At 60.6% G+C, this 19,802-nt stretch overlaps 11 protein-coding genes across 11 annotated transcripts; 7 read left to right on the top strand and 4 right to left on the bottom strand.

Annotated features, from left to right (window-relative positions):
• Positions 1-3,505: 3,505 nt before the first annotated feature.
• On the top strand, positions 3,506-6,014 carry CDC48 (AAA ATPase cdc48; the record flags this gene model as incomplete). The annotated part of the gene is made up of 2 exons (XM_060266572.1): positions 3,506-3,581; positions 3,613-6,014. The coding sequence occupies 2 exons, from the start codon at positions 3,506-3,508 to the stop codon at positions 6,012-6,014; spliced, it is 2,478 nt and encodes an 825-aa protein (XP_060122555.1).
• A 13-nt stretch (positions 6,015-6,027) lies between these two features.
• Positions 6,028-7,795, bottom strand: IKS1 (putative serine/threonine-protein kinase iks1; the record flags this gene model as incomplete). The annotated part of the gene is made up of 9 exons (XM_060266573.1): positions 6,028-6,112; positions 6,135-6,409; positions 6,432-6,585; positions 6,608-6,710; positions 6,733-6,908; positions 6,930-6,970; positions 6,993-7,330; positions 7,353-7,435; positions 7,458-7,795. The coding sequence occupies 9 exons, from the start codon at positions 7,793-7,795 to the stop codon at positions 6,028-6,030; spliced, it is 1,593 nt and encodes a 530-aa protein (XP_060122556.1).
• Positions 7,796-8,327: 532 nt separating this feature from the next.
• MJAP1_002640 (RING-type E3 ubiquitin transferase) lies at positions 8,328-10,138 on the top strand (the record flags this gene model as incomplete). Its single annotated transcript, XM_060266574.1, has 3 exons — positions 8,328-8,656; positions 8,679-8,784; positions 8,807-10,138. The coding sequence occupies 3 exons, from the start codon at positions 8,328-8,330 to the stop codon at positions 10,136-10,138; spliced, it is 1,767 nt and encodes a 588-aa protein (XP_060122557.1).
• Positions 10,139-10,450, bottom strand: dpm2 (Dolichol phosphate-mannose biosynthesis regulatory protein; the record flags this gene model as incomplete). Its single annotated transcript, XM_060266575.1, has 3 exons — positions 10,139-10,315; positions 10,339-10,425; positions 10,448-10,450. 3 exons carry the CDS (start codon positions 10,448-10,450, stop codon positions 10,139-10,141), a joined length of 267 nt encoding a protein of 88 aa, XP_060122558.1.
• Positions 10,451-10,518: 68 nt separating this feature from the next.
• MJAP1_002642 (uncharacterized protein) lies at positions 10,519-11,411 on the top strand (the record flags this gene model as incomplete). The annotated part of the gene is made up of 3 exons (XM_060266576.1): positions 10,519-11,229; positions 11,252-11,343; positions 11,366-11,411. 3 exons carry the CDS (start codon positions 10,519-10,521, stop codon positions 11,409-11,411), a joined length of 849 nt encoding a protein of 282 aa, XP_060122559.1.
• A 9-nt stretch (positions 11,412-11,420) lies between these two features.
• On the top strand, positions 11,421-13,424 carry MJAP1_002643 (uncharacterized protein; the record flags this gene model as incomplete). Its single annotated transcript, XM_060266577.1, has 2 exons — positions 11,421-11,441; positions 11,652-13,424. The coding sequence occupies 2 exons, from the start codon at positions 11,421-11,423 to the stop codon at positions 13,422-13,424; spliced, it is 1,794 nt and encodes a 597-aa protein (XP_060122560.1).
• Positions 13,425-13,438: 14 nt separating this feature from the next.
• On the bottom strand, positions 13,439-14,749 carry MJAP1_002644 (uncharacterized protein; the record flags this gene model as incomplete). The annotated part of the gene is made up of 4 exons (XM_060266578.1): positions 13,439-13,524; positions 13,557-13,650; positions 14,011-14,645; positions 14,668-14,749. 4 exons carry the CDS (start codon positions 14,747-14,749, stop codon positions 13,439-13,441), a joined length of 897 nt encoding a protein of 298 aa, XP_060122561.1.
• A 117-nt stretch (positions 14,750-14,866) lies between these two features.
• Positions 14,867-15,230, top strand: MJAP1_002645 (uncharacterized protein; the record flags this gene model as incomplete). Its single annotated transcript, XM_060266579.1, has 2 exons — positions 14,867-14,950; positions 15,072-15,230. 2 exons carry the CDS (start codon positions 14,867-14,869, stop codon positions 15,228-15,230), a joined length of 243 nt encoding a protein of 80 aa, XP_060122562.1.
• Positions 15,231-15,466: 236 nt separating this feature from the next.
• Positions 15,467-16,703, top strand: MJAP1_002646 (uncharacterized protein; the record flags this gene model as incomplete). The annotated part of the gene is made up of 4 exons (XM_060266580.1): positions 15,467-15,594; positions 15,617-16,119; positions 16,142-16,482; positions 16,506-16,703. The coding sequence occupies 4 exons, from the start codon at positions 15,467-15,469 to the stop codon at positions 16,701-16,703; spliced, it is 1,170 nt and encodes a 389-aa protein (XP_060122563.1).
• A 60-nt stretch (positions 16,704-16,763) lies between these two features.
• On the top strand, positions 16,764-17,399 carry MET14 (adenylyl-sulfate kinase; the record flags this gene model as incomplete). Its single annotated transcript, XM_060266581.1, has 2 exons — positions 16,764-17,238; positions 17,263-17,399. 2 exons carry the CDS (start codon positions 16,764-16,766, stop codon positions 17,397-17,399), a joined length of 612 nt encoding a protein of 203 aa, XP_060122564.1.
• Positions 17,400-17,918: 519 nt separating this feature from the next.
• On the bottom strand, positions 17,919-19,298 carry MJAP1_002648 (uncharacterized protein; the record flags this gene model as incomplete). Its single annotated transcript, XM_060266582.1, has 1 exon — positions 17,919-19,298. The coding sequence occupies one exon, from the start codon at positions 19,296-19,298 to the stop codon at positions 17,919-17,921; it is 1,380 nt and encodes a 459-aa protein (XP_060122565.1).
• Positions 19,299-19,802: the final 504 nt, after the last annotated feature.

The raw sequence follows: 19,802 nt of genomic DNA on the forward strand, positions 1-19,802 counted from the left end.
GCCAGACAGCTGCTACTCGCCTGGACGCGATGCGAGTCCATCGACAAAGGACGAGATTAGGTCCATGGTGACGGTGGGGGACGCGTTACTTTCATTTTCGAGATGCTCGTGAGCAGGTTCAGCTAGGTCTGTGTAGATCCTAAGCTGTTTTTCTTCCATCGTAGTAGCCAAAGCATATAATTCATGCTCATTCATCACCGGGGCCAACCAGGGCTCAAAGGCAAGTAGGTAAAGAGCTGTGTGAGAAAAGAAACATACCTCGGTCATATGGGCAATGTCGAATGGATTGGTATACGAGTGCCTTGGCTCGTTGCAAGGCTTCGGACGTCTGTCGCCGCTGCTGAGTACGCGACAGGGTAGCGGCATTCTGGACAAGATGCATCTCCAGTTCAATGGCAAAATGCCAGAGAAGGGGAGACCCACGCATGCTTGCTAGGGCATGGTCAATACACTTGCGGGCCCGCTTACTGTCCAGGTGGGACGCGAGGCGTATGTCAAGGTAACAGGCAAGGAGCCAGTCGAGTTCGGCATCAAACCATCCCCGGCCCAAGGACGATGGCCACCGCAAAATCTCGAGCCAGGCACCGCGATTCCCGCGCGAAATCAGATGCTCGGTGAGCTTTTCGCGAACGTGGTTGTCGATACGGGAGTGTTGCTGTTGTGTGGCGAAGGACTGCCAGTGGCAAGAGTCCGGAGGAGTGCTCACGGCCAGCCTGGTCATGATTGCACGCACTTCGCTCGGTCGGAATGCTTTTCCGGACCCTGTGCGCTGGAACATCGAGATAAACTTTTGCAGCGATGCACGTAAATGCACATGTACCTGTTCTTCCTTAGGCTTCTCCAGTTTGTCGCAAAAGACAGAGGCGGGCGCCGCAAGCTCTTTACCCACTTCCACTTCCTGGAACAGGGCCTCGGCGATGGCAAGGCACGTACATGCCGGCGCAATAATCATAGCGCCGAGACCAGTGTCTTGGCTCGCAGCATCGACTCGCTTGCGCAGCGTATTCAAGACTTGTAATTTCTCGGTGCTCCGCAGGGGCATAGGTTCTTGGGAATAGACTGTCGACTCCAGTGCGTCTTTGCTGGAAAACTTGATCTTAGCAGCACTGGCTGCCATCAAGACACGAGTGCATGTAGCTGTGTTTCCTGTAACCCATTCAAGCTCTGCCCACAACGCCCAGAGAAGTGCCGCACCATACAAATTGCTTGGATTTTGAGTGGCTTGTCCCAGCAACCCAAGGACCTGGAGCAGGACCTTGCGTACTGCCTCGACATTTCCCCACGTACTCAGCTCGAGCTGTGCATAGGCATACCAAAGAAAAACGGAATCTTGCTGGCGCTGCAGCGCACTGCGAAGGATGCGCCGAGCACTTTTTGGGGCGCCAGCTGTGGCACACAGCATTGCATGCGGCAAAACAATTTGCTTAGCAAGCTCTTCCTCTCCCGCTGCAGTGAATCGAATGGCAAGATGGGCGAGTACACGCTCGGCCTGCGCAGCTGCTCTGGCAGGGAGTGCGCGCAGAAGCACAAACCAAGGGCCTCGCGGGTCCTTGTCCGTGCGAGGAAAGAGTATATCTGGCGTAAGCATGAGACGCTGCGCCGCGCAGTGCTGCCCGATGGTATTAGTATCAGACGGGGTATCAAGAAATGGCCACATGGACCGTGGCAGGTACAGGTGGTCTTGATCAGCATACAAGTTAGGCCGCTGGCTGCAAAACTCGGTCGCCGGTGTGCCAAATTGAAGAGAAGACATGAACCAGTGCTCTGGCAGACCAAGGTAGGCAAAAAACGCATCGGCAATGCGTACAACGGACTCCGTGCTGCTCCCCTCGAAAAGGCCTGCGCGGATATCGTCAAAAAAGACGAACGAAAAAGGGTCAACAGGATCCTCAGTGTCGTTCTTTATCCGCTGCGGCTCAGAGACTTGCGCCATTTTGCGTTCTTTTCTCTGCCATTGAACCATGTCGATGTTTTCCTGTGGCACCTCCTCGTTAACTTCGGACGTCTCTGGCTCGTCCAGGTAAATTAATGGTTCGGCCTCCTTGGGAGCCGCGCCGATATAGAACCCGGTATACGATTCGGAATCGTCGCCAACTCGTGCATGCTCTGCATCCCACCACGCCCCGAACACTTCGTAAAGAGCGTCCTGCGGCAAAGTAGATGCATCGTGATCGGCCATACGTCCAAGATTCAGTTCCAGCACAGCTTGGAAAAGGCCCATGGCGCGCTCGGGATACCCTGCGTAAGTCGTTGCACGTACCTGCTTTGCGTAGCACGTCGCACCAATCCTGCAAGAGCAAGACATGATGCCAGTGCACCTCGTGCTGGTTAGCGCAGAGATGCGCATTACCTCGTGCCGCCTCCATCGCCTCGGCATAGATTCCGAGGAGGTCATCCAACGCAAACGTCGACCAGTCGCACTTTCGGAAATGGAGGTACGACCACCACAGCTGCATATACTCTGCATAGGTGCGGCTGTGCTCAGGAATGTGATCTTGGAGAAGGCTGCGCCAGCGGTTCTCGAGCCTTTCGCTTGTCCAAATTCCTGCCGTCGCGGCAATGTGCAGGCGCGCAAGCTGGAGGGAAAGCGAACTTGCATTCGTTTTCGTCGCTTCCATTGCGCGTTCCAATACGGCCAGCTGCATGTTAGCCAGCGTCGCTTCGTTCACTTTCGAGTGCAGCGTGCTTTGTGTCTCGCCCAGCAGCTGGGCCTGCAGCTGAGCAAGAGCAAACCACGCCGCAGTATCTTGAGGGTCATTGGCCAGCTGTTCATGCAGCCTTTTGCTCTGTTCTTGCGGAGAATCGCTTGCGAACAGAGTCGCATCGTCGTCCACCTCGAGGCGCTGTTTTACAGTCGCTTGATAAGGGTCGCGGTAGGTCGGATGCGTTTCCGGCGCTGCCTCTTCAGACACCTGCATATACTCCTCTGTCGGCCGCGGATCGGAGCGTTGCGTAATCCGCTCGCTTGGTGCGCCAACTTTCGGCAAGGAGGAGCGCTTTCGGTCAGAGCGGCGCTCGGCCTTTGACACATGCCTGCTCGCGCCATACTGTGCCGCATTTGTATCACCATGCCGGTCCACTACAAACAGATCGAGCCCCTCGTCCGGCGCCTCTTGATCCTGCTCGTGCCGGAGCCGATGGCGTTCGTGCTTTTCTCTGCGGTGTTCGTGGCGGTCTCCACGACGTTCATGGCGTTCTTCGTGCCGCCGCTCGCTTCGATGACGTATATGCCTCTCGCGCTCCCCTCTCCGCTTCTCCCCCCCTTCCTTTCTCTCCTCGTGCTCGCGCTCCACCGCCTGCGGCCGGAACGACCCAAAGCTCGGCACACCGTGCGCCATGGTGGAGGTGGAGTGCTTACCTCACACGCGGTACGTGCGCGGTGATCGGCATAATTCCCATTAAAACCCGACTGCAGCAAGTGCGGGTGGTCAGGGCTGACGACGCTTCCGCAGTTGCCACCGCGTGCGGAGGCTGACCAGATCGAGAGCGAGCGTTGACATTCGATATGGTTGAAGATCACAACACACAGCCGCAGGACGACATGAAGGACACCTCCATGGCGATCCTGCGCGGCAAGAAGTGTACGTATGCATAGGGTCCCGTCTAACACAGCCCCCAACCGTCTCTTTGTGGAAGAGGCGACGACGGACGACAACTCGGTCGCGTGCCTGTCGCCTGCCAAGATGGAGGAGCTTGGTCTGTTCCGTGGTGACACGATCCTTATCCGTGGCAAGAAGCGCCGCGATACTGTGCTGATTGTGCTTACGGACGACGAGACGGAAGATTCCAAGATCCGTCTGAACCGTGTCGCGCGGAACAACCTCCGTGTGAAGCTCGGTGACCTGGTGAACGTGCATGCGTGCAACGACATCAAGTACGGCAAGCGGATCCATGTGCTTCCCTTTGACGACAGTGTCGAGGGTCTGCAAGGTAACCTCTTTGACGTGTACCTCAAGCCATACTTCCTCGAGGCCTACCGTCCCGTGCGCAAGGGCGACACCTTTATCGTGCGTGGTGGCATGCGTGCCGTCGAGTTCAAGGTGATTGAGACGGACCCTGCCGAGTTTTGTATCGTGGCTCAGGACACGGTGATCCACACTGAAGGCGAGCCCGTGAAGCGCGAGGACGAGGAGGCAAACCTTGCCGACGTTGGCTACGACGACATTGGTGGCTGCCGCAAGCAGATGGCTCAGATCCGTGAGATGGTCGAGCTCCCGCTGCGTCACCCCCAGCTGTTCAAGAGCATTGGTATCAAGCCTCCCCGTGGTGTGCTCATGTTCGGTCCGCCTGGTACCGGTAAGACGCTCATGGCGCGTGCTGTGGCGAACGAGACGGGTGCCTTTTTCTTCCTGATCAACGGTCCCGAGATCATGAGCAAGATGGCCGGTGAGTCGGAGTCAAACCTGCGCAAGGCCTTTGAGGAGGCCGAGAAGAACTCGCCTGCGATCATCTTTATCGACGAGATCGACTCGATTGCGCCGAAGCGTGAAAAGACGAACGGTGAGGTCGAGCGCCGTGTCGTGTCGCAGCTGCTTACGCTCATGGACGGCCTCAAGGCGCGCTCCAACATTGTCGTGATGGCCGCGACGAACCGCCCCAACTCGATCGACCCTGCGCTGCGCCGCTTTGGCCGCTTTGACCGCGAGGTGGACATTGGTATCCCCGACCCTACTGGCCGTCTCGAGATCCTCCGGATCCACACCAAGAACATGAAGCTCGCCGAGGATGTCGACCTCGAGCAGATTGCTGCGGAGACGCACGGCTACGTCGGTTCGGACGTGGCCTCGCTCTGCTCGGAGGCTGCCATGCAGCAGATCCGTGAAAAGATGGACCTGATCGACCTCGACGAGGACTCGATCGACGCCGAGGTTCTCGACTCGCTCGGCGTTACGATGGAAAACTTCCGCTTCGCGCTCGGCGTGTCGAACCCCTCGGCGCTGCGCGAGACGGTGGTCGAGGTGCCGACCACGACGTGGGCCGACATTGGTGGCCTCGACAAGGTCAAGCAGGAGCTGCAAGAGACCGTGTCGTACCCCGTGGAGCACCCCGAAAAGTTCCTCAAGTACGGCATGAACCCCTCCAAGGGTGTTTTGTTCTATGGTCCCCCGGGTACTGGTAAGACGCTTTTGGCCAAGGCCATTGCGCACGAGTGCCAGGCCAACTTTATCTCGATCAAGGGCCCTGAGCTGCTCACCATGTGGTTCGGTGAGTCGGAGGCCAACGTGCGCGACGTCTTTGACAAGGCGCGCGCCGCTGCGCCTTGTGTCATGTTCTTTGACGAGCTCGACTCGATCGCCAAGTCGCGCGGCGGCTCGTCGGGTGACGCGGGCGGCGCGGGCGACCGTGTGATTAACCAGATCCTGACCGAGATGGACGGTATGAACGCCAAGAAGAACGTCTTTGTCATTGGCGCGACCAACCGCCCCGAGCAGATCGACCCTGCGATCCTACGCCCGGGCCGTCTCGACCAGCTGATCTACATTCCCCTCCCGAACGAGGCCTCGCGCCTCGATATCCTGCGTGCGACGCTCAAGAACTCGCCCGTTGCGTCGAGCGTCGACCTCAACTTCCTCGCGAAGCACACGCACGGTTTCTCGGGTGCCGACCTCGCCGAGGTGTGCCAGCGTGCCGCCAAGCTCGCGATCCGCGAGTCGATCGAGGCGGACATGCGCCGCGAGAACGAGCGCAAGGCGCGCGGTGAGGACGTCAAGATGGAGGAGGACGTCTCGCAGCTCGTCGACGACGACCCCGTGCCGGAGATCACCATTGCCCACTTTGAGGAGGCAATGAAGTTTGCGCGCCGCTCCGTCTCAGACGCCGACATCCGGCGCTACGAGATGTTTGCCTCGACTCTCCAGCAGAGCCGCGGCAACTTTGGCAGCAGCAGCTTCAAGTTCCCCGAGGGCGGTATCGACGACTCGAACCAGGGTGGCAGCGCGCCGAGCGGCGACGCGGCGCCGGCTGCACCGGCCGCTTTCGGCAACGACGAGGCGGACGACGACCTGTATGCCTAAGTCCGTAGTGGAACTACAAGAAGAACATAAAGAGGACCGCCAACACGCTCAGCAACGCGCCGAGCGCCAGGCCAGGGTCGTGACGGGGGGATGTACAGCTGCGTCAGAGAGACAACGTACAGGGCGACCTGCGCGAGGCACAACAGCCATACCAGGTAGCGCAGCCACCCATACGCAGGGCGGCGGTCCAGCGCGGCGTCCAGAACGACGAGCTGGCCAAAGACCACGAGCACGGCCAGTACGCTGCGGTGGGTATCGTGCAGCGCGGGGCGCTCGACACGGACGCGCGGCGCCTCTGCCGGCTGGGGCACGGGCAGCACAGGGGCCTCGAGCGCACCGCGCGACATGCGGCGGCGCGTGCGCGGCGCAGGCGGCGTATCGGCTGCGGCGGCGTCCTGTGTGAGTAGCGCTACGTACCATTGTCTCGGTGCCATACTGCTCGAGCGTGCGCAGAATCGTGGCACATGTCGGCCGCTTGTGGGGGTCGACTTGGAGCATGTCCGACAAGAGGCTCGTAAGGAGGGGGTGGATCATGGCCGACCGCATGCCGAGGCCGCGGTCACGGATGCTCCTGAATTAGCGGCAGCACGTACTGCGAGAGGTTTTGAAACGTGGCAATCTCTGCACGCAGCTGCTCGACGTCGTCGAACTGCGAGTAGGGAATCTCGAAAAAGATGAGTAGGTGAAACAGGATGCCTGCGTCAGCGCAGCGACCTACCCAGCGACCACACATCCGCCTTGCTCGATAGCTCGGCCAGCGCCCCGGTCCGCGCGTCACGCACGACCGCCTCGGGGGCCATGTACTCGAGCGTGCCAGTGTGGCCCGTGCGCGTTCGCTGCCACGCATCCTGCAGGTGCTGCGAAGACCCAAAGTCGCTCAGCATCGCCGAGGGTCTGGTGAGCGAAAATACGTACAAGAGCGCGTCATCATCCCAGTGCAAGAGTACATTGCCCGGCTGCGTCAGTGTCGCATCGTACCTTAATGTCCAAGTGCAGGATGCCTTTGTCGTGGAGAAAGCCGAGGCCACGCGTAATATCGCGCATCAGCTGCACGATTTCATCTTCGCGCAGGAGATGGACACCGGCGCGCGCCCGGGGCGCCTCGCCACCGCGCCGCGCCGCGGCTGCACGCCGCTGCCGGAACTCGGCCTTGAGGCGGTGGACGCGCGGCGAGGCGGACGGCGCATCTTCGCTATCACTATCGCCGGCGCGCGCCGCGATCCAGTCGGCAAGGCTCCCGCCGTTGGCCGCCATCATCAGCACATGCAGCGTAGGAACGCTCGGCGAAAACGGACTCAGCTGCGCCATTTCGACCCCTGCGTCAGGAGGGCAACGTACATGCATGCTTGTAGTGGATCACGTTGGGGTGGTGCAGCGACTCCATCAGGTGCACTTCGCTCAGCGAGCGCAGCAGACTCTCGCTGCGTGAGGCATGCGACCTACCTATAGTCACCCACTGGAATCTTTTTCACCGCATAGCGCCCGAGCGGATGGCCGTTCAAAATGTGCTGGCACAGGAACACGGTGCCGCGCGATCCGCGACCGAGGCGAGCGAGTTCGTGAAAGAAGCGTTCGTAGTAGCCGGGGTTCGTTGCGTCGGCACTCAGACGCGACACGCCCGGCATGTCTACCGGCACCTGTGTGCTCTCGAGCGACACGTCGGCGGTCGTATTCGCTGACTCGGAGAGGAGGCGAAAGTAGTTTGGCGCTGTGTGCACCGCCTCGTCGGCCTCTTCGACGAACCACGAGTTGTCTTGTACAGGTGAGCCATGGCCAAACATCATTGCATGGTCTCTCTCTCCACGCGGTCCGCCCCACGGCCGGAAGCAGACCGGGCACGCATACGACGCCCCGGCCTCGACGGCATGGGGCATTGGGCGCAGCGTCGGCGACGCGTCCCATTCCAACCCGGGCGAGTCGCTCGAGCGCAGCATCATCTCCCTGCTCACTGGGTCATATACTACGAGGTGCCGGCGCGTGCGCAGCACGAGCTGCCAGTCGTGCCCGTGCTCGCTCGGCCCTGCAGGAACCAATTCCATAGTGGCGTCGTGGGGTAGTGTGGAGGTGGAGCGCCTGTGCTCGGGCGGCGATGTGGTAGGGGCGATGCTTGTGCGGCCCACCTATCATATCCATATTTCGGAGTACATTGGCACGAGTGGATCCCAGCGCTTCCCAGGGAAGCTTTTTAGCAGTCCCCAGTTGACGCTAGCGACGCCGAGCGCTCCTCCCGCCGAGCGACCCGACGACATTGACGCACGCTGCGGCCCGATCGAGGTCCATTTTGTGCAGGTACGCCGCCGCGCACACCGCAGAATGTCGGGGCCCAGCACACAGGCTGGAAACGAGACCTTTGGGCGATTTCAGGAGGTCGACTCCTTCCAAGTGGAGCCCGCCCAGGACGAGTGGAGCGATGCCGAGGTGCAGCACGACGTGCGCATCTCGTTCGGCATCGTGCACCTCTTCCGCACGCTCGCAGACGATGTGGGCGGCGCAGGAGATACAGAGCCACCACCTGCAGACGACGAAGAGGCGATTGGCACCATCCTGTGCATGCTGTCTGTGCCCGTGGCCATGACCGTATCGAGCCTGCTGGACTTTGTCGAGCCTGCGCTCGAGGCCATCCAGAACATACGCATTGTTCGGTACGTGCCGCCTCTGACGCAGCCATGTCGACCAGGACAGCAATATCGTCCTGTTCAAGTTCCGCGACGCACTCGACGCGGAAGAATTTTACAAGATGTACAACTGCCGGCCGTTTCAGGCACTCGATGTACGTATACACACTAACAAAGTCGTCGGCCAAGTGCCGCCTCGTGTACGTCACCGGTGTGACAGCGACCGGTGCCGCGGAAATGCCGCACGCCTACCCTCTTTTGACGCACACCGAGCCATGGCCGGTGATTACCGCACCGGAAGCCGAGCGCAACGCGTCGCTGCGGCCGCTGCTCCCAAGCGAGAACGCGCCGCTGCGCGCGGCGGCGTACGAGCTGCCTACGTGCCCCGTCTGTCTCGAGCGCCTCGATGCGAGCGTCTCTGGGCTAGTGACGGGCGTCTGCCAGCACACCTTTCACTGCGACTGTCTCCAGCGGTGGGTCGATAGCCGCTGCCCGGTCTGCCGCTACTCGCAGACGCGCGCGGGCGGCCTTCCCCGCGACGAGTCATCGTCGTCACTCGCGACAACGACGCGCTCTTCGTGCTGCCAGCAATGCGGCACGTCTTCGGATCTGTGGGTGTGCCTCATTTGTGCCAACGTCGGGTGCGGGCGGTACAAGGAAGGCCACGCACAGCAGCACTTTGCCGAGACCGGGCACCTGTACAGTCTCGAGCTCGAGACACAGCGCGTGTGGGACTATGCCGGAGACGGATACGTGCACCGGCTGATCCAGAGCAAGACGGATGGCAAGCTCGTCGAGCTGCCGTCGGCCTCGGACGTGACGGCCGCGATGCCCGAGCGCTTGTGGAACGCACGCTACCCTGCACACACGCACGACTCGATGCACGAAGCGGATACCGCGTTCGGACATGCGCGCGAGCACCGCAGCGCGACGCCGGGCGACATGGAGCTCTTGGACGAAAAGATGCGTGCGCTCGGCCTCGAGTACTCCAACATGATCCTGTCGCAGCTCGACTCGCAGCGCGTGTACTACGAGGGTCTCTTGTCTGTCGCGCGCTCCGAGCGCATCCCCCGCGAGGAGAATGAACGGATACGCGAAGAGGTCGCGCTCCTCCGCGAGCAGTGCGCCGCGGCCGAGGCACGCAGCGCCGAGCTCCAAGCCGAAGTCGCGCGGTGCAACGCGCAAGCCACGCGCTACGAGACGCAGCTGCGCCGCGCGCTCGAGTCTGCGCGCACGCTCAAGCAAGAGCGTGACGAGGAGAAGAGTGTATCCGATGGGCTCTACCAACACGTACAGAAGCTCCAGACGGAGCAAAAGTCACTCCAGTCGCGTGTCGCCGAGCTGAGCGAAGAGCTGCGCGATCTCATGTTCTTCGTCTCGGCGCGCGACAAGATCGAGGAGGCCGACAAGGTCCTGCCTGCGGAGAGTGCACTACATGGTGGCACTGTGTCCCTCCCCGAGCCCGAGCCCGCGAGCAAGCCACGGAAAGGCAAGCAGCGCCGTCCGTAGTTAGGCGCCCTTGCGCGCCTCCTTCTCCTTGCGCGCAATCGCCTGCTTCCGCATCACGCTTCCCACAAATGCACCAATGACGCCCAGGCCTAGCACCAGGAGGAGGGCAGGCAGGCGCACGGCCCATACCCGCGGCGGGAAGTAGCCGTGGATCGAGGAATCGTCGGGGAAGAAGGGCTGCGTCAGCAACAAAAACGTACCGAGATCAGCGCCCACAGCGTATAGTATACAAAGACAAAGACCGCAACGGCCAGGCAGGTGCCACCAATGAGCCGATCGGAAAGCGCCTGGGTCAGTCGGGCGACGTACCATCGTGCCGGCAATGGAGGCGGACGTGCACTTGGATCGGCCGAACGTTGCTCCACATACCGTCGTCGAGGATGGGCGGCGCGCTGCGGGCACGCCTGGGAGCGGCCTTTGACCGTGCGTGTGCGCCACCCGGTGCGTCGGTGCGCCACGAAGAGGATACGCAGGGTGGATTCTTTCCCGAGGCCGGTGGATTTTTGCCGGACGACGGTGGAATTTTGCCCGAGGCAGGTGGATTTGTCGCCGACAAGCCTCCGAGCGGCCGTGCATCGCCGGCGCTGGAACTCGATCGCCTGCCGCTGCTGCTGGTCAATCTAGGTGTGGACGGCGAGCTGCACGAGGAGGTGTCGGCGCTACTGCGGTCGCAGGCTGAGCCGACGCAGAGCGGCCCCGTCCTGCGCCGCGCGCCCTTTCTCCAGGTCCTCGAGGCGGTGCTCAACGAGGAAGAGATGGCCTCGCTCGAGTCCGACGCGCCGTCGGATGCAAGCGACACGTTCGATCCGGCCCAGGCGTCTGACTCGGACGACAGCGACGCGGCTCCCACATCGCGCAGCACACGCTCGCACATGCCGAGGAGCAAGGCGCTTCACAAGAAAGCGCGCATCCTCTATAGTCTGCTCCTCGAGCGCATCCCCCTCGTCCCGTCCGCGGCGCTGGCGGAGCGTGCGAAAAGCACGACGGTGCGCACGGATGTCGAGGACGAAGAGATTGATACCCGCCGCATCGGCATGGCCGAATTGCGCTATGCTGCACAGTCTCTCGGCGAGACGCCGACCACCGCCGAGGTACGCCGCGCCACTCACCCAGCTCGCCGAGATGCTCGAAGAGGCCGCCGCCTATTTCCACGATATGCCCGCCACCGCCCGCCTATCGAACGAGCCGCGGATCGGCCTACACGAGTAGGTGATGCCACTAACACAGATTTACCTACATGACCTACAAGGCCGGCATCCTGGAGGCCCTATAGATACCCAGCATGACAGCCGCCGACCTGTATGTATGCATAGGATGTAAGCGGGCGCGTGCGGGGGCAATTTTGAATGGAGTCAATCGGGGGACCTGCAGGCCAGTGCCTACGCCGAGCCGGAGCCGATCGTGTTGGATTCCTTGCCACTTGGCCTGTAGGCGCACACCGGGAGTTGGTTGCGTGTGCAATTACCAGCGGACAAGGACAATGATGCCCCCCCCTGGATGGACGACTACGCAGATGCCGCGTGCACCGCCCAACTTGTCCTACGCCGAGCGGCTGCGCCAGGCTGCCAGCCAGCGCTCCGCCGCCTCTGAGGCGGCGGGCACCGCGGCAGGAAGCCCCAAGTCGGTGCCTTCGGTGGAAGTTTCCCCCGCTGCGCCGAAAGCGGCTCCGATCCAGGTGCCCGAGGGCAAGGAGCCCAAGGTGGCCCATGCACGGGCGGACACAGCCCCAGCGCCTGTGCACGGTGGCCAGACGACTTTGTCGAATGTATGGGAAGCACGAAAACGCGAGCGCGAGACGCGCACAAAGGTCGCCTCGCCCGACCTCGCTCTCGATGCGGCCCAGGCGATGGGAGCACTGTCCCTCTCGCCACGCACACACCACTCCCCTTCCGCACCCGCATGGGACCCGACGTGTGCACCGCCGCACGAGACGCATGGCCAGGATACGAACGGGGGCGAAACTACACCAGACGACCCCGACGAGTCCTGGGAGCCGGCTTCACTGGACGAACCAGTGGGTACTTTTGAAGAGGACGACGTGCCGCCAGTACATACAACCTATGGCACGCCGCCGGACAATGAGGCGTGGCTGCAGCGTATCCACATGCTGAACGGCGGGCAGCCCGTCACGCGGTACGGTAGGACGCCACCGCAAACCTCCCGCTCGGGCGCACTCAAGGAAGGTAAGCCGGCCTCACCGCTCCGTGCATCCCAGTCGCCGTCGTCGAATGGCGCGCTTCCGATTCCAATCGTATCGCCGCCATACTCCCCTATGCCATCATCCCTGCCCAACTCGGACGGCTCCTTTGCGCCGCTGCGGTCGTCTGAGCAGCATGCGATGCACGGATACACCGATTTCGCACGCAGCGCGCCGATGGCTTACTATGCCATGGTCCCGATGGCTATGGGTGAGTATCCCATGGACGACCGGGGCTACAGCCGGCGTGGGCGCGGGCGTGGGAATGGACGGGGGATGCGTGGGCGCGGACCCTACATGCCCTACATGCAGCAGCCCATGCCGGCCATGATGCCGTACATGATCGTGCCTGGTGCATCGATGTACGCCATGCCGCACAATGCACCGATGCCGCCCCCGGAGGGCGCCGAGGTGCAGCCGTCGTACCCTTCGCCGGCGCCGTCCAATACGGGGTCGCAGGACAATGCGTCGGATGGGGATGAGGCGCGCTCGGAGGTCGGCACGCCGTCTGTGAGCGGTTCGGATGGCGCTCTGGAGAGCACGCCGTCCAACCGCTCAGCATCCCAGTCGCGCGGATCGTACCCAATGGGCCCGCCCGAGATGCACATGGGCGGCATGCCGCCAGGGGTGGGGATGCCGTATAGCTATGTCATGCATGCCCCCCCCCCATTTGACCCACGCTTCCCCCCGATGATGCCGATGCCAGCCGGCTACCACATGCCGATGCCGGGCATGATGCCTCCGCCTCCCATGATGCCCAAGTCGCCGACGTTGCCGCACCAGCTCCTGGCGCAGGTGGAATTCTACTTTTCGGATGCGAATTTGGATGCAGACTTTTTCCTGCGGCAGCAGATGGACGACAAGGGGTACGTGCCGCTCGACACGGTCCTTGGCTTCAAGCGCGTCCAGAACCTGCTGCAGAATGCGTACCCCAACGCGTCTCCGTCGGACACGGCACGCCCTCTGTCGTTGCTGCGTACTGCGCTTGAGAAAAGCCGGTTTTTGGCACTGAACGAGGACCAGTCGGCGGTGCGCAGGCAAAATGGATGGGAGCGTTATATTTTATACTCTGCGGATGAGGAACCCTGATACCACGATACCATTTATAGGGTATATCCAAGGGCTTCCAACTCGTCCAAGATCTGGTCCAGTTTGCTCTGCGTCCACTGTACACCCTTGCGGAGCAATACTGCTTGGCCTGTTGTAAGCAACACCACCTACCTTGGCGATACTCGCGTACTCTCTCGAGAATGGGCTCGCGCACACCATCGGACTCATCCTCCAGCATCCACGGCATGGTGTCGTCGACCTCCTCCTGCGTCCGACGAAAGACGGTCAGCCTGGAACGAAGAAACTGCTCAAGCGCTTCACACACTTGTGCCTCTTGCAAGAGTGACGCGACTCGCGCGTCAGCCTCGTCGCTCGGCATTTGCGTACGCAACGCCTCCAAGAGCGCACTGGGGGGATCCGCTTGCGATTTTTGCCAATAATACAACTGCGATCCCTCACCTTCGTCGCGACGAAGCGCAAGGACTAGCACGTCGTCGGGGCCGCCAGGTTGGACGAAACCATAAGACGAAAAGAGCTCTTCGTTGCTCTTGGCTCCATAATTGTTGAAAATTTGGGTACCTGCAGAAATTTCTGAGCGGATGATAAGCGACGCCGCGCCATGGACATACTCCCACGTCACGGGGTACGCGCGCATGTGGTTAATCGAGTCGATGCCAGGGATCAGCACAGGCTCGTGCGACGCAGGAGGCACTGCCCATCCTGCAAAGGACGCAGGGAAGCTCCGACTCCCGTAGACGTCGTCCGCCCAGCGCCAAAGAGAAAGCCAATCGGATGCTAGCGCAGTACGGAGGATCACCGCTGCAGGGTCGCTGGCGAGACGCGGCACGGCGCAGGCCGCAGCGAGCCATGCCTTGCTTCGTTCCGCCGCATCGCTCGTCTTCTGCAGGCGATGCATTGTGCCATTAAACAACGATGTCCCATCCAAAAGAGTAATCTCGGAGGGCTTACACTCGAGGGGCGTGCCGAATGCGGCAGGTAGAATGCGAACATAGGGAGCGTGCTGCAAAAGGTCACCTGCAACGTGCGATTTTTTTCCATCCAAGAGGCGGTGAAGCACCAGATCCAGAAGGATCCAGTCACGCATGACAAGCGTCTTTTGCTCATCCTCGTAGCCCAGTGCTGCTGTGATGCGCGCCTTGGACGTCGCAGGATGCATGATCAGCGTATGCGGAATGGCCATGATGCATTGGTCGCTTGGTATGTCGTCCTTGCTAAAGAGCCCGGGCCCCGTCACATCATCTGGGTAAGTCTCACTACGAACCATCCGCAAAATACACCCCATCCGGAAATTGTGCACCCTGCTCGCGCAGCCATGTGAGAAACGCACTGTACTCGTCGCGCATGGCAGGCGGCTTGGCAAGCTCCACCCAAAATGTGATTAGTCAGCACGGAATCACAACCTAAAGCGGACATGGTCCGCTAGGGTTTGCCTCTCACCCCCATTCGGCTGGCATTTGAGAATGTCGAATCAGAACGGTATTACCGGAAACAACGTGCCGCATCTCGGTCAGGCGGCCGCTAACGAGCGGAGCAAGATCAAATCGGTACGTACACAGATAAACATGCCTTACCGTGCAGCACGTCACAGTGGGCCCCGACTCCTCGAAGCAGGTAGCTGAAGATCCTGTTCTCTATTCTGAGCAACCTGCTGTCGTCGCGCCTGAGCTTGCGACAAACGAGAACAAGACACCCATCCCCGACATTGATCAGGATGCGCAGACCGGTCCGGAAATGGTCGGCGCGGAGGACCCCCGGCATGATTCGGTGAAGAAGAAGCGCACATTCTTGGAGCGTCTCCTTCACCTGAACAAGAACAAGAAGTAAAGGGAGATTCTCAGCTCACTTCACTTTTCCAGTCCATCGACTGCATTAATATCCGGAGTATGGAGAACATGCCAAACATGTATTATTGCGTCTGCATTCCGAAAGAGCGTAGATAGACTATGTACAGACACCATTACGTAGCGCTCGCCATCGATTCTTCACCGCACGCTCCTCTCATTTCCAGGGCCGACACGTGGGTGTGGAGGAAATGGCCGACACGCGACGCGTCGTTCCTCATGACGTCCACCGAAAACGCGCACGCGTCGAAGGACGCGAAAGTCGAGCTGGACGAGGCTGCTCGCCTGTTTGCCTTGAAGAAGTACGAGTCCGCGTCGGATGTGCTTGCCGAGGCCCTCGAGACACTGTAGGTACCCTTGCTTACCTAGGCGCGACACCTATGGCGAAGACGCGCCGGAGCTCGCGCCGGTCCTGCACCAGTACGGCCGCGCGCTGCTCGAGCATGTAATTGAAGTCTCGGGTGCACTGGGCGGCGGTGGCACGGCTGACCCTGGTGTGCAGGACGATGAGCCGTCGCTGCCCCACGATGGCCGCTTCAGCTTTGTCGGCGATGCGGAGGACGCCGAGGGGGTTGAGCCCAAGGCGAGTGGCAAGCGCAAGGCTGCCGCTGAGCCGGACGAGGAGGAAGAGCCGGAAGACGACGACGACGACCTCGGTGTCGCCTTCACTGTGCTGGACCTGTCGCGTGTTATATTCGAGCGGATTCTCGGCACGTCCGAGAGCCAGCCCGCCTCGTCCAAGAGCACGGGCAGCAAGTCAAAGCAGACGGCTGAGCTCAAGACCATCACAGGCGAGACGATGGACGAGGTCGCGCTCCTTGCGGAGCTGGGCGAAGTGTATAACGATCTGGGCGATGTTGGGCTCGAAACAGGTACGTCGACGCACTCACCTAGAAAACTTTGAGCAGGCCTCGGAGGACTACGGTTCGTCGCTGCGTGTACTCGCGCCGCTCCTCGCGCCCTATTCGCGCCGCTTGTCGGATGCGCACCTGCGCCTCGGCCTCGCACTCGAATTCCACCCCAACGAGAAGCGCCGCCCCGAGGCGTTCGGCCACATTGAGCAAGCCGCGCACGTCCTGCAGCGCCGTCTTGTGGAGCTAGAGAAGGACACGCCCTCTGCCACGGCCGAAGGCCGCGTGTTTGCAGAGAAGGATAACCTGGCCGCGCTCGATGACGACCAGCGCCGGCGCGAGACGCGCGACGTGAAAGAAGTGCTGAAGGATCTCGAGGTCAAGGTATGTACACTATGCTGACGCAGCTCGACGAGATGAAGGCGGCGCCTACGCCCGCTCTCAAAGAGGACGGCAAACCGCAGAATCCCGAGCTGGAAACCGCGATCCGCGACGCATTCCTCAATGCTGCGCAGTCGGCCCTCGGCGAGTCGGTCACGAGCGCGGCCAAGGACCAGCCCGTGAACGACCTCAGCGCACGGGTCAAGCGCAAGAAGAAGAACTGAGTAGCCTATTTTGCTTAGTCATAACACGTCGGCGCCGGCAGCGCTTCCCCTCTTGACAGCATGGCGACCAACATCACCTTCCACCCCGGCACTGTGACCTACGAGGAGCGCTCTCAGCTCCTGAACCAGCAAGGCGTGACGATCTGGCTTACGGGTCTCTCTGCGTCGGGTAAGTCGACGATCGCGACGGCTCTTGAGCAGCACCTGCTGCACCTCAAGAAGTCGGCCTACCGTCTGGATGGTGACAACATCCGCTTTGGCCTGAACAAGGACCTTGGCTTTTCGCCCAAGGACCGTGAGGAGAACATCCGCCGCATCTCGGAGGTGTCTCTTCTGTTCGCTTCGTCGACGTCGATCACGATCACCTCGTTCATCTCGCCGTACAAGGCCGACCGTGACTTTGCGCGCGAGCTGCACGCGAAGCACAACCCTCCCCTGCCCTTCGTGGAAGTTTTTGTGGACGCCAGTATTGAGGAGTGCGAGAAGCGCGACCCCAAGGGTCTGTACAAAAAGGCCAAGGCGGGCGAGATCAAGGGTGCGTACGCATGGCTAACCCCAGAGTTTACTGGCATTTCGGCCCCCTACGAGGCGCCTGCCCAGCCCGAGATCCACATCGACGCCGACAAGACCTCGGTCGAGGACAGCGTTGCGCAGATCGTGCGCTACCTGCAGGAGAAGCAGTACCTCAAGCTCTAAGTAGCGCAATGATCTTTGTCCGTAGGCAGCATACAATGAGGGCTACTCGGTCTACAGGGCGAACGGTGCTGGGAACACCAAAGGGTGTCGGGTATTAAAATGAAGAACAAAACGAAACAGCAACCGGCATGGCGCATTTCAGTTTGACCTGCACCTTATCTGGCAGAGACCGCTTGAGAAGCCTCGGCGCTGGTTGGGCTACCACCGTCTGCGTAGTAGTTCGGACGGCCGTGTGAGCTTGAAGCATTGTGTGTAGAATGCGTGCCCTCTTCGCCAAATTTTTGACCGGGGGTATTTAAGAACGCAGCGTTAGACGCATCGAACTGGTCCGTCGGGAATGCATGTGCATACCCCATGAGTTGATTGGCATTCACGGTATTAAGTGAGTTGAAGCTGGAAGTCGAGTGATCCGCCGAGTGCGACGGGCCATTCGCTTGGGGATTAGCGATCATCGAATGGGTGTTGTCCATGTGTCCCGAGAACCCCTGGCGGCCTTGCATGGCAAAATTCGCCTGGGGATCAGAGCTGTGGCAGCATGGGCAGGTTGTCTTCGGTGTTCCCATACATTAAGCCTTGGCCCTGCATCCCGGGAAAGTTGAGGCTCGTTGCGCTGCTCGGCTGCGACTTGTTCAGGTCGAACATCGACTCGTTACTAAGCGAGCCGAGCGTCGAGCTGAGCGTGCGTGCATCAAGATTCGCCAGGGCTTGCAAGGAGAGCGCGGGGATACCCGAGTCCATGCCTGGATTCATATTGTCCACGAAGCTGTTTGGAGACGAAAAAGCGCTCATGCTGCGGCGGTCCTGCGTGTCCACACCCTGCATACCGTTGCTGTTGGGGTACAGCGGGCGTTGGTCCTGCAAGGAGCGGCCCAGCATGTTGGCAAATGCAGAATCGTCCACGGATTGCGAGACGTCAGATCCAAATTGCTGTGCAGAGTGATCATTGAGTAGATTCAGGGGCAATTGCATGTCTTGGCCATGACTGAGGAAGGGGATCGGCTGGCTGATTGTGTGTCCCATCGGAGCTTGCGGGTTGCTTGTAAAAGGCAAGTTCTGCGCTGCATTCATGGGGCCCATGCCTTGGCCATAGCTCAATGGATAGGAAGAAGGCTGCATACCTGCCATCGCAGGCGAGTTTGCATACAGAGAGACTGGCGTGCCAGGCGATCCGATCGTCGTTTGCGACATCGACCCATCGCTCACGGCACTGTTCATTGGAGCATAGCCTGTCGTGGTATTGGAAAGGACCGGCGATACAACCGCATCGATCGATTGCATCGAGTGGCCACCCGGATAGGAGCTGGAAGTGAGCTTGTCTGTCATCACTGGGGACGTTTGATCGTAGTCAAACGACACAGGCAGCGTAGACGCGCGTTCCAGCGACGGCGTAGTCGGCTGGGGATAGCCCATTTGGCCATTGTGGGTCACCTGCATCGGCTGTTCGCGTCCGCTGTTCGGCCCTATCGCGACAGGGCTCATGCGGTGCGATTGGCCATAGTGCTTACCATGTGTGCCCACGCTCCCCAAACTGCTCGAGTTGTTGCTCGTGTTTTGCCCACGGACTGCCTCGGCGACGCGCCCCTGGCGATAAGCACCTTGCGCCTCGGCACTGAGCGTCCACCAGCTGCCCTTGCCACTCGCATTCGAAGGGCGTGGGACCTTGACAAACAGGTTTCCCTTGATGGACAAGGTGGATTTGATGCGGTTCTTCACACGAGCTTCCCAGTCCTTTCCGGCAGCCCATTCGCGGATATCGGGAAACTTGTGGCACATACCTTCAAAGAGGTCTTGGATCACCAAGCGGCCGCCGGGGCTCTCGGAGATAGTGTAGCAGATCATCTCGGCCCAGTTCAGGCGGATGGTGTTCTGACCCGATACGCGGCTCGGGGGTGGAGACATGGCGTTGGTGGATGGTGTGACAGATGGTCCCCTTGCAAAGGAGAATGTTTGATGAGAGATGTTGGGAGTTGACGATGGTGTACTGCTTTCCGATGCGCGGGAAGAAGTATTCGAAGGTTTGTGAGCATGTTGAGATGGGTGAGCGGCTTTCGGTCCTCTCGTATCCCATTTGGCTGTAGACGCAGCATGCGACGAGTCACCCGAGTCTGCGTTGAGAGACCCCCGCTGAAACACGGTCTGTGGTGTGACAGGGGCGAGATCGGGGACGCCACACAATGCAGTCAGTGTGACGTCGGGATCTGCCGCACTGTGCGCCTTCAACGATGGGGAGAAGCGGCCTGCTGGATGATGAGTATGATGAAGATACACACCTTGCATTGCAGAATGCGCGACAGTGCTTTCTAGATTGGGACCCAGAGGAAATGCAGACAGATGCGGCTGCATTACAAGGCAATCTAGGCAGCCTAGCACAAAGGAAGGTGGGATGCTACGTGCAGCCCTTAG

The sequence above is a fragment of the Malassezia japonica genome, chromosome 4, assembly GCF_029542785.1.
Source record: "Malassezia japonica chromosome 4, complete sequence".
Lineage (NCBI taxonomy): Eukaryota > Fungi > Basidiomycota > Malasseziomycetes > Malasseziales > Malasseziaceae > Malassezia > Malassezia japonica.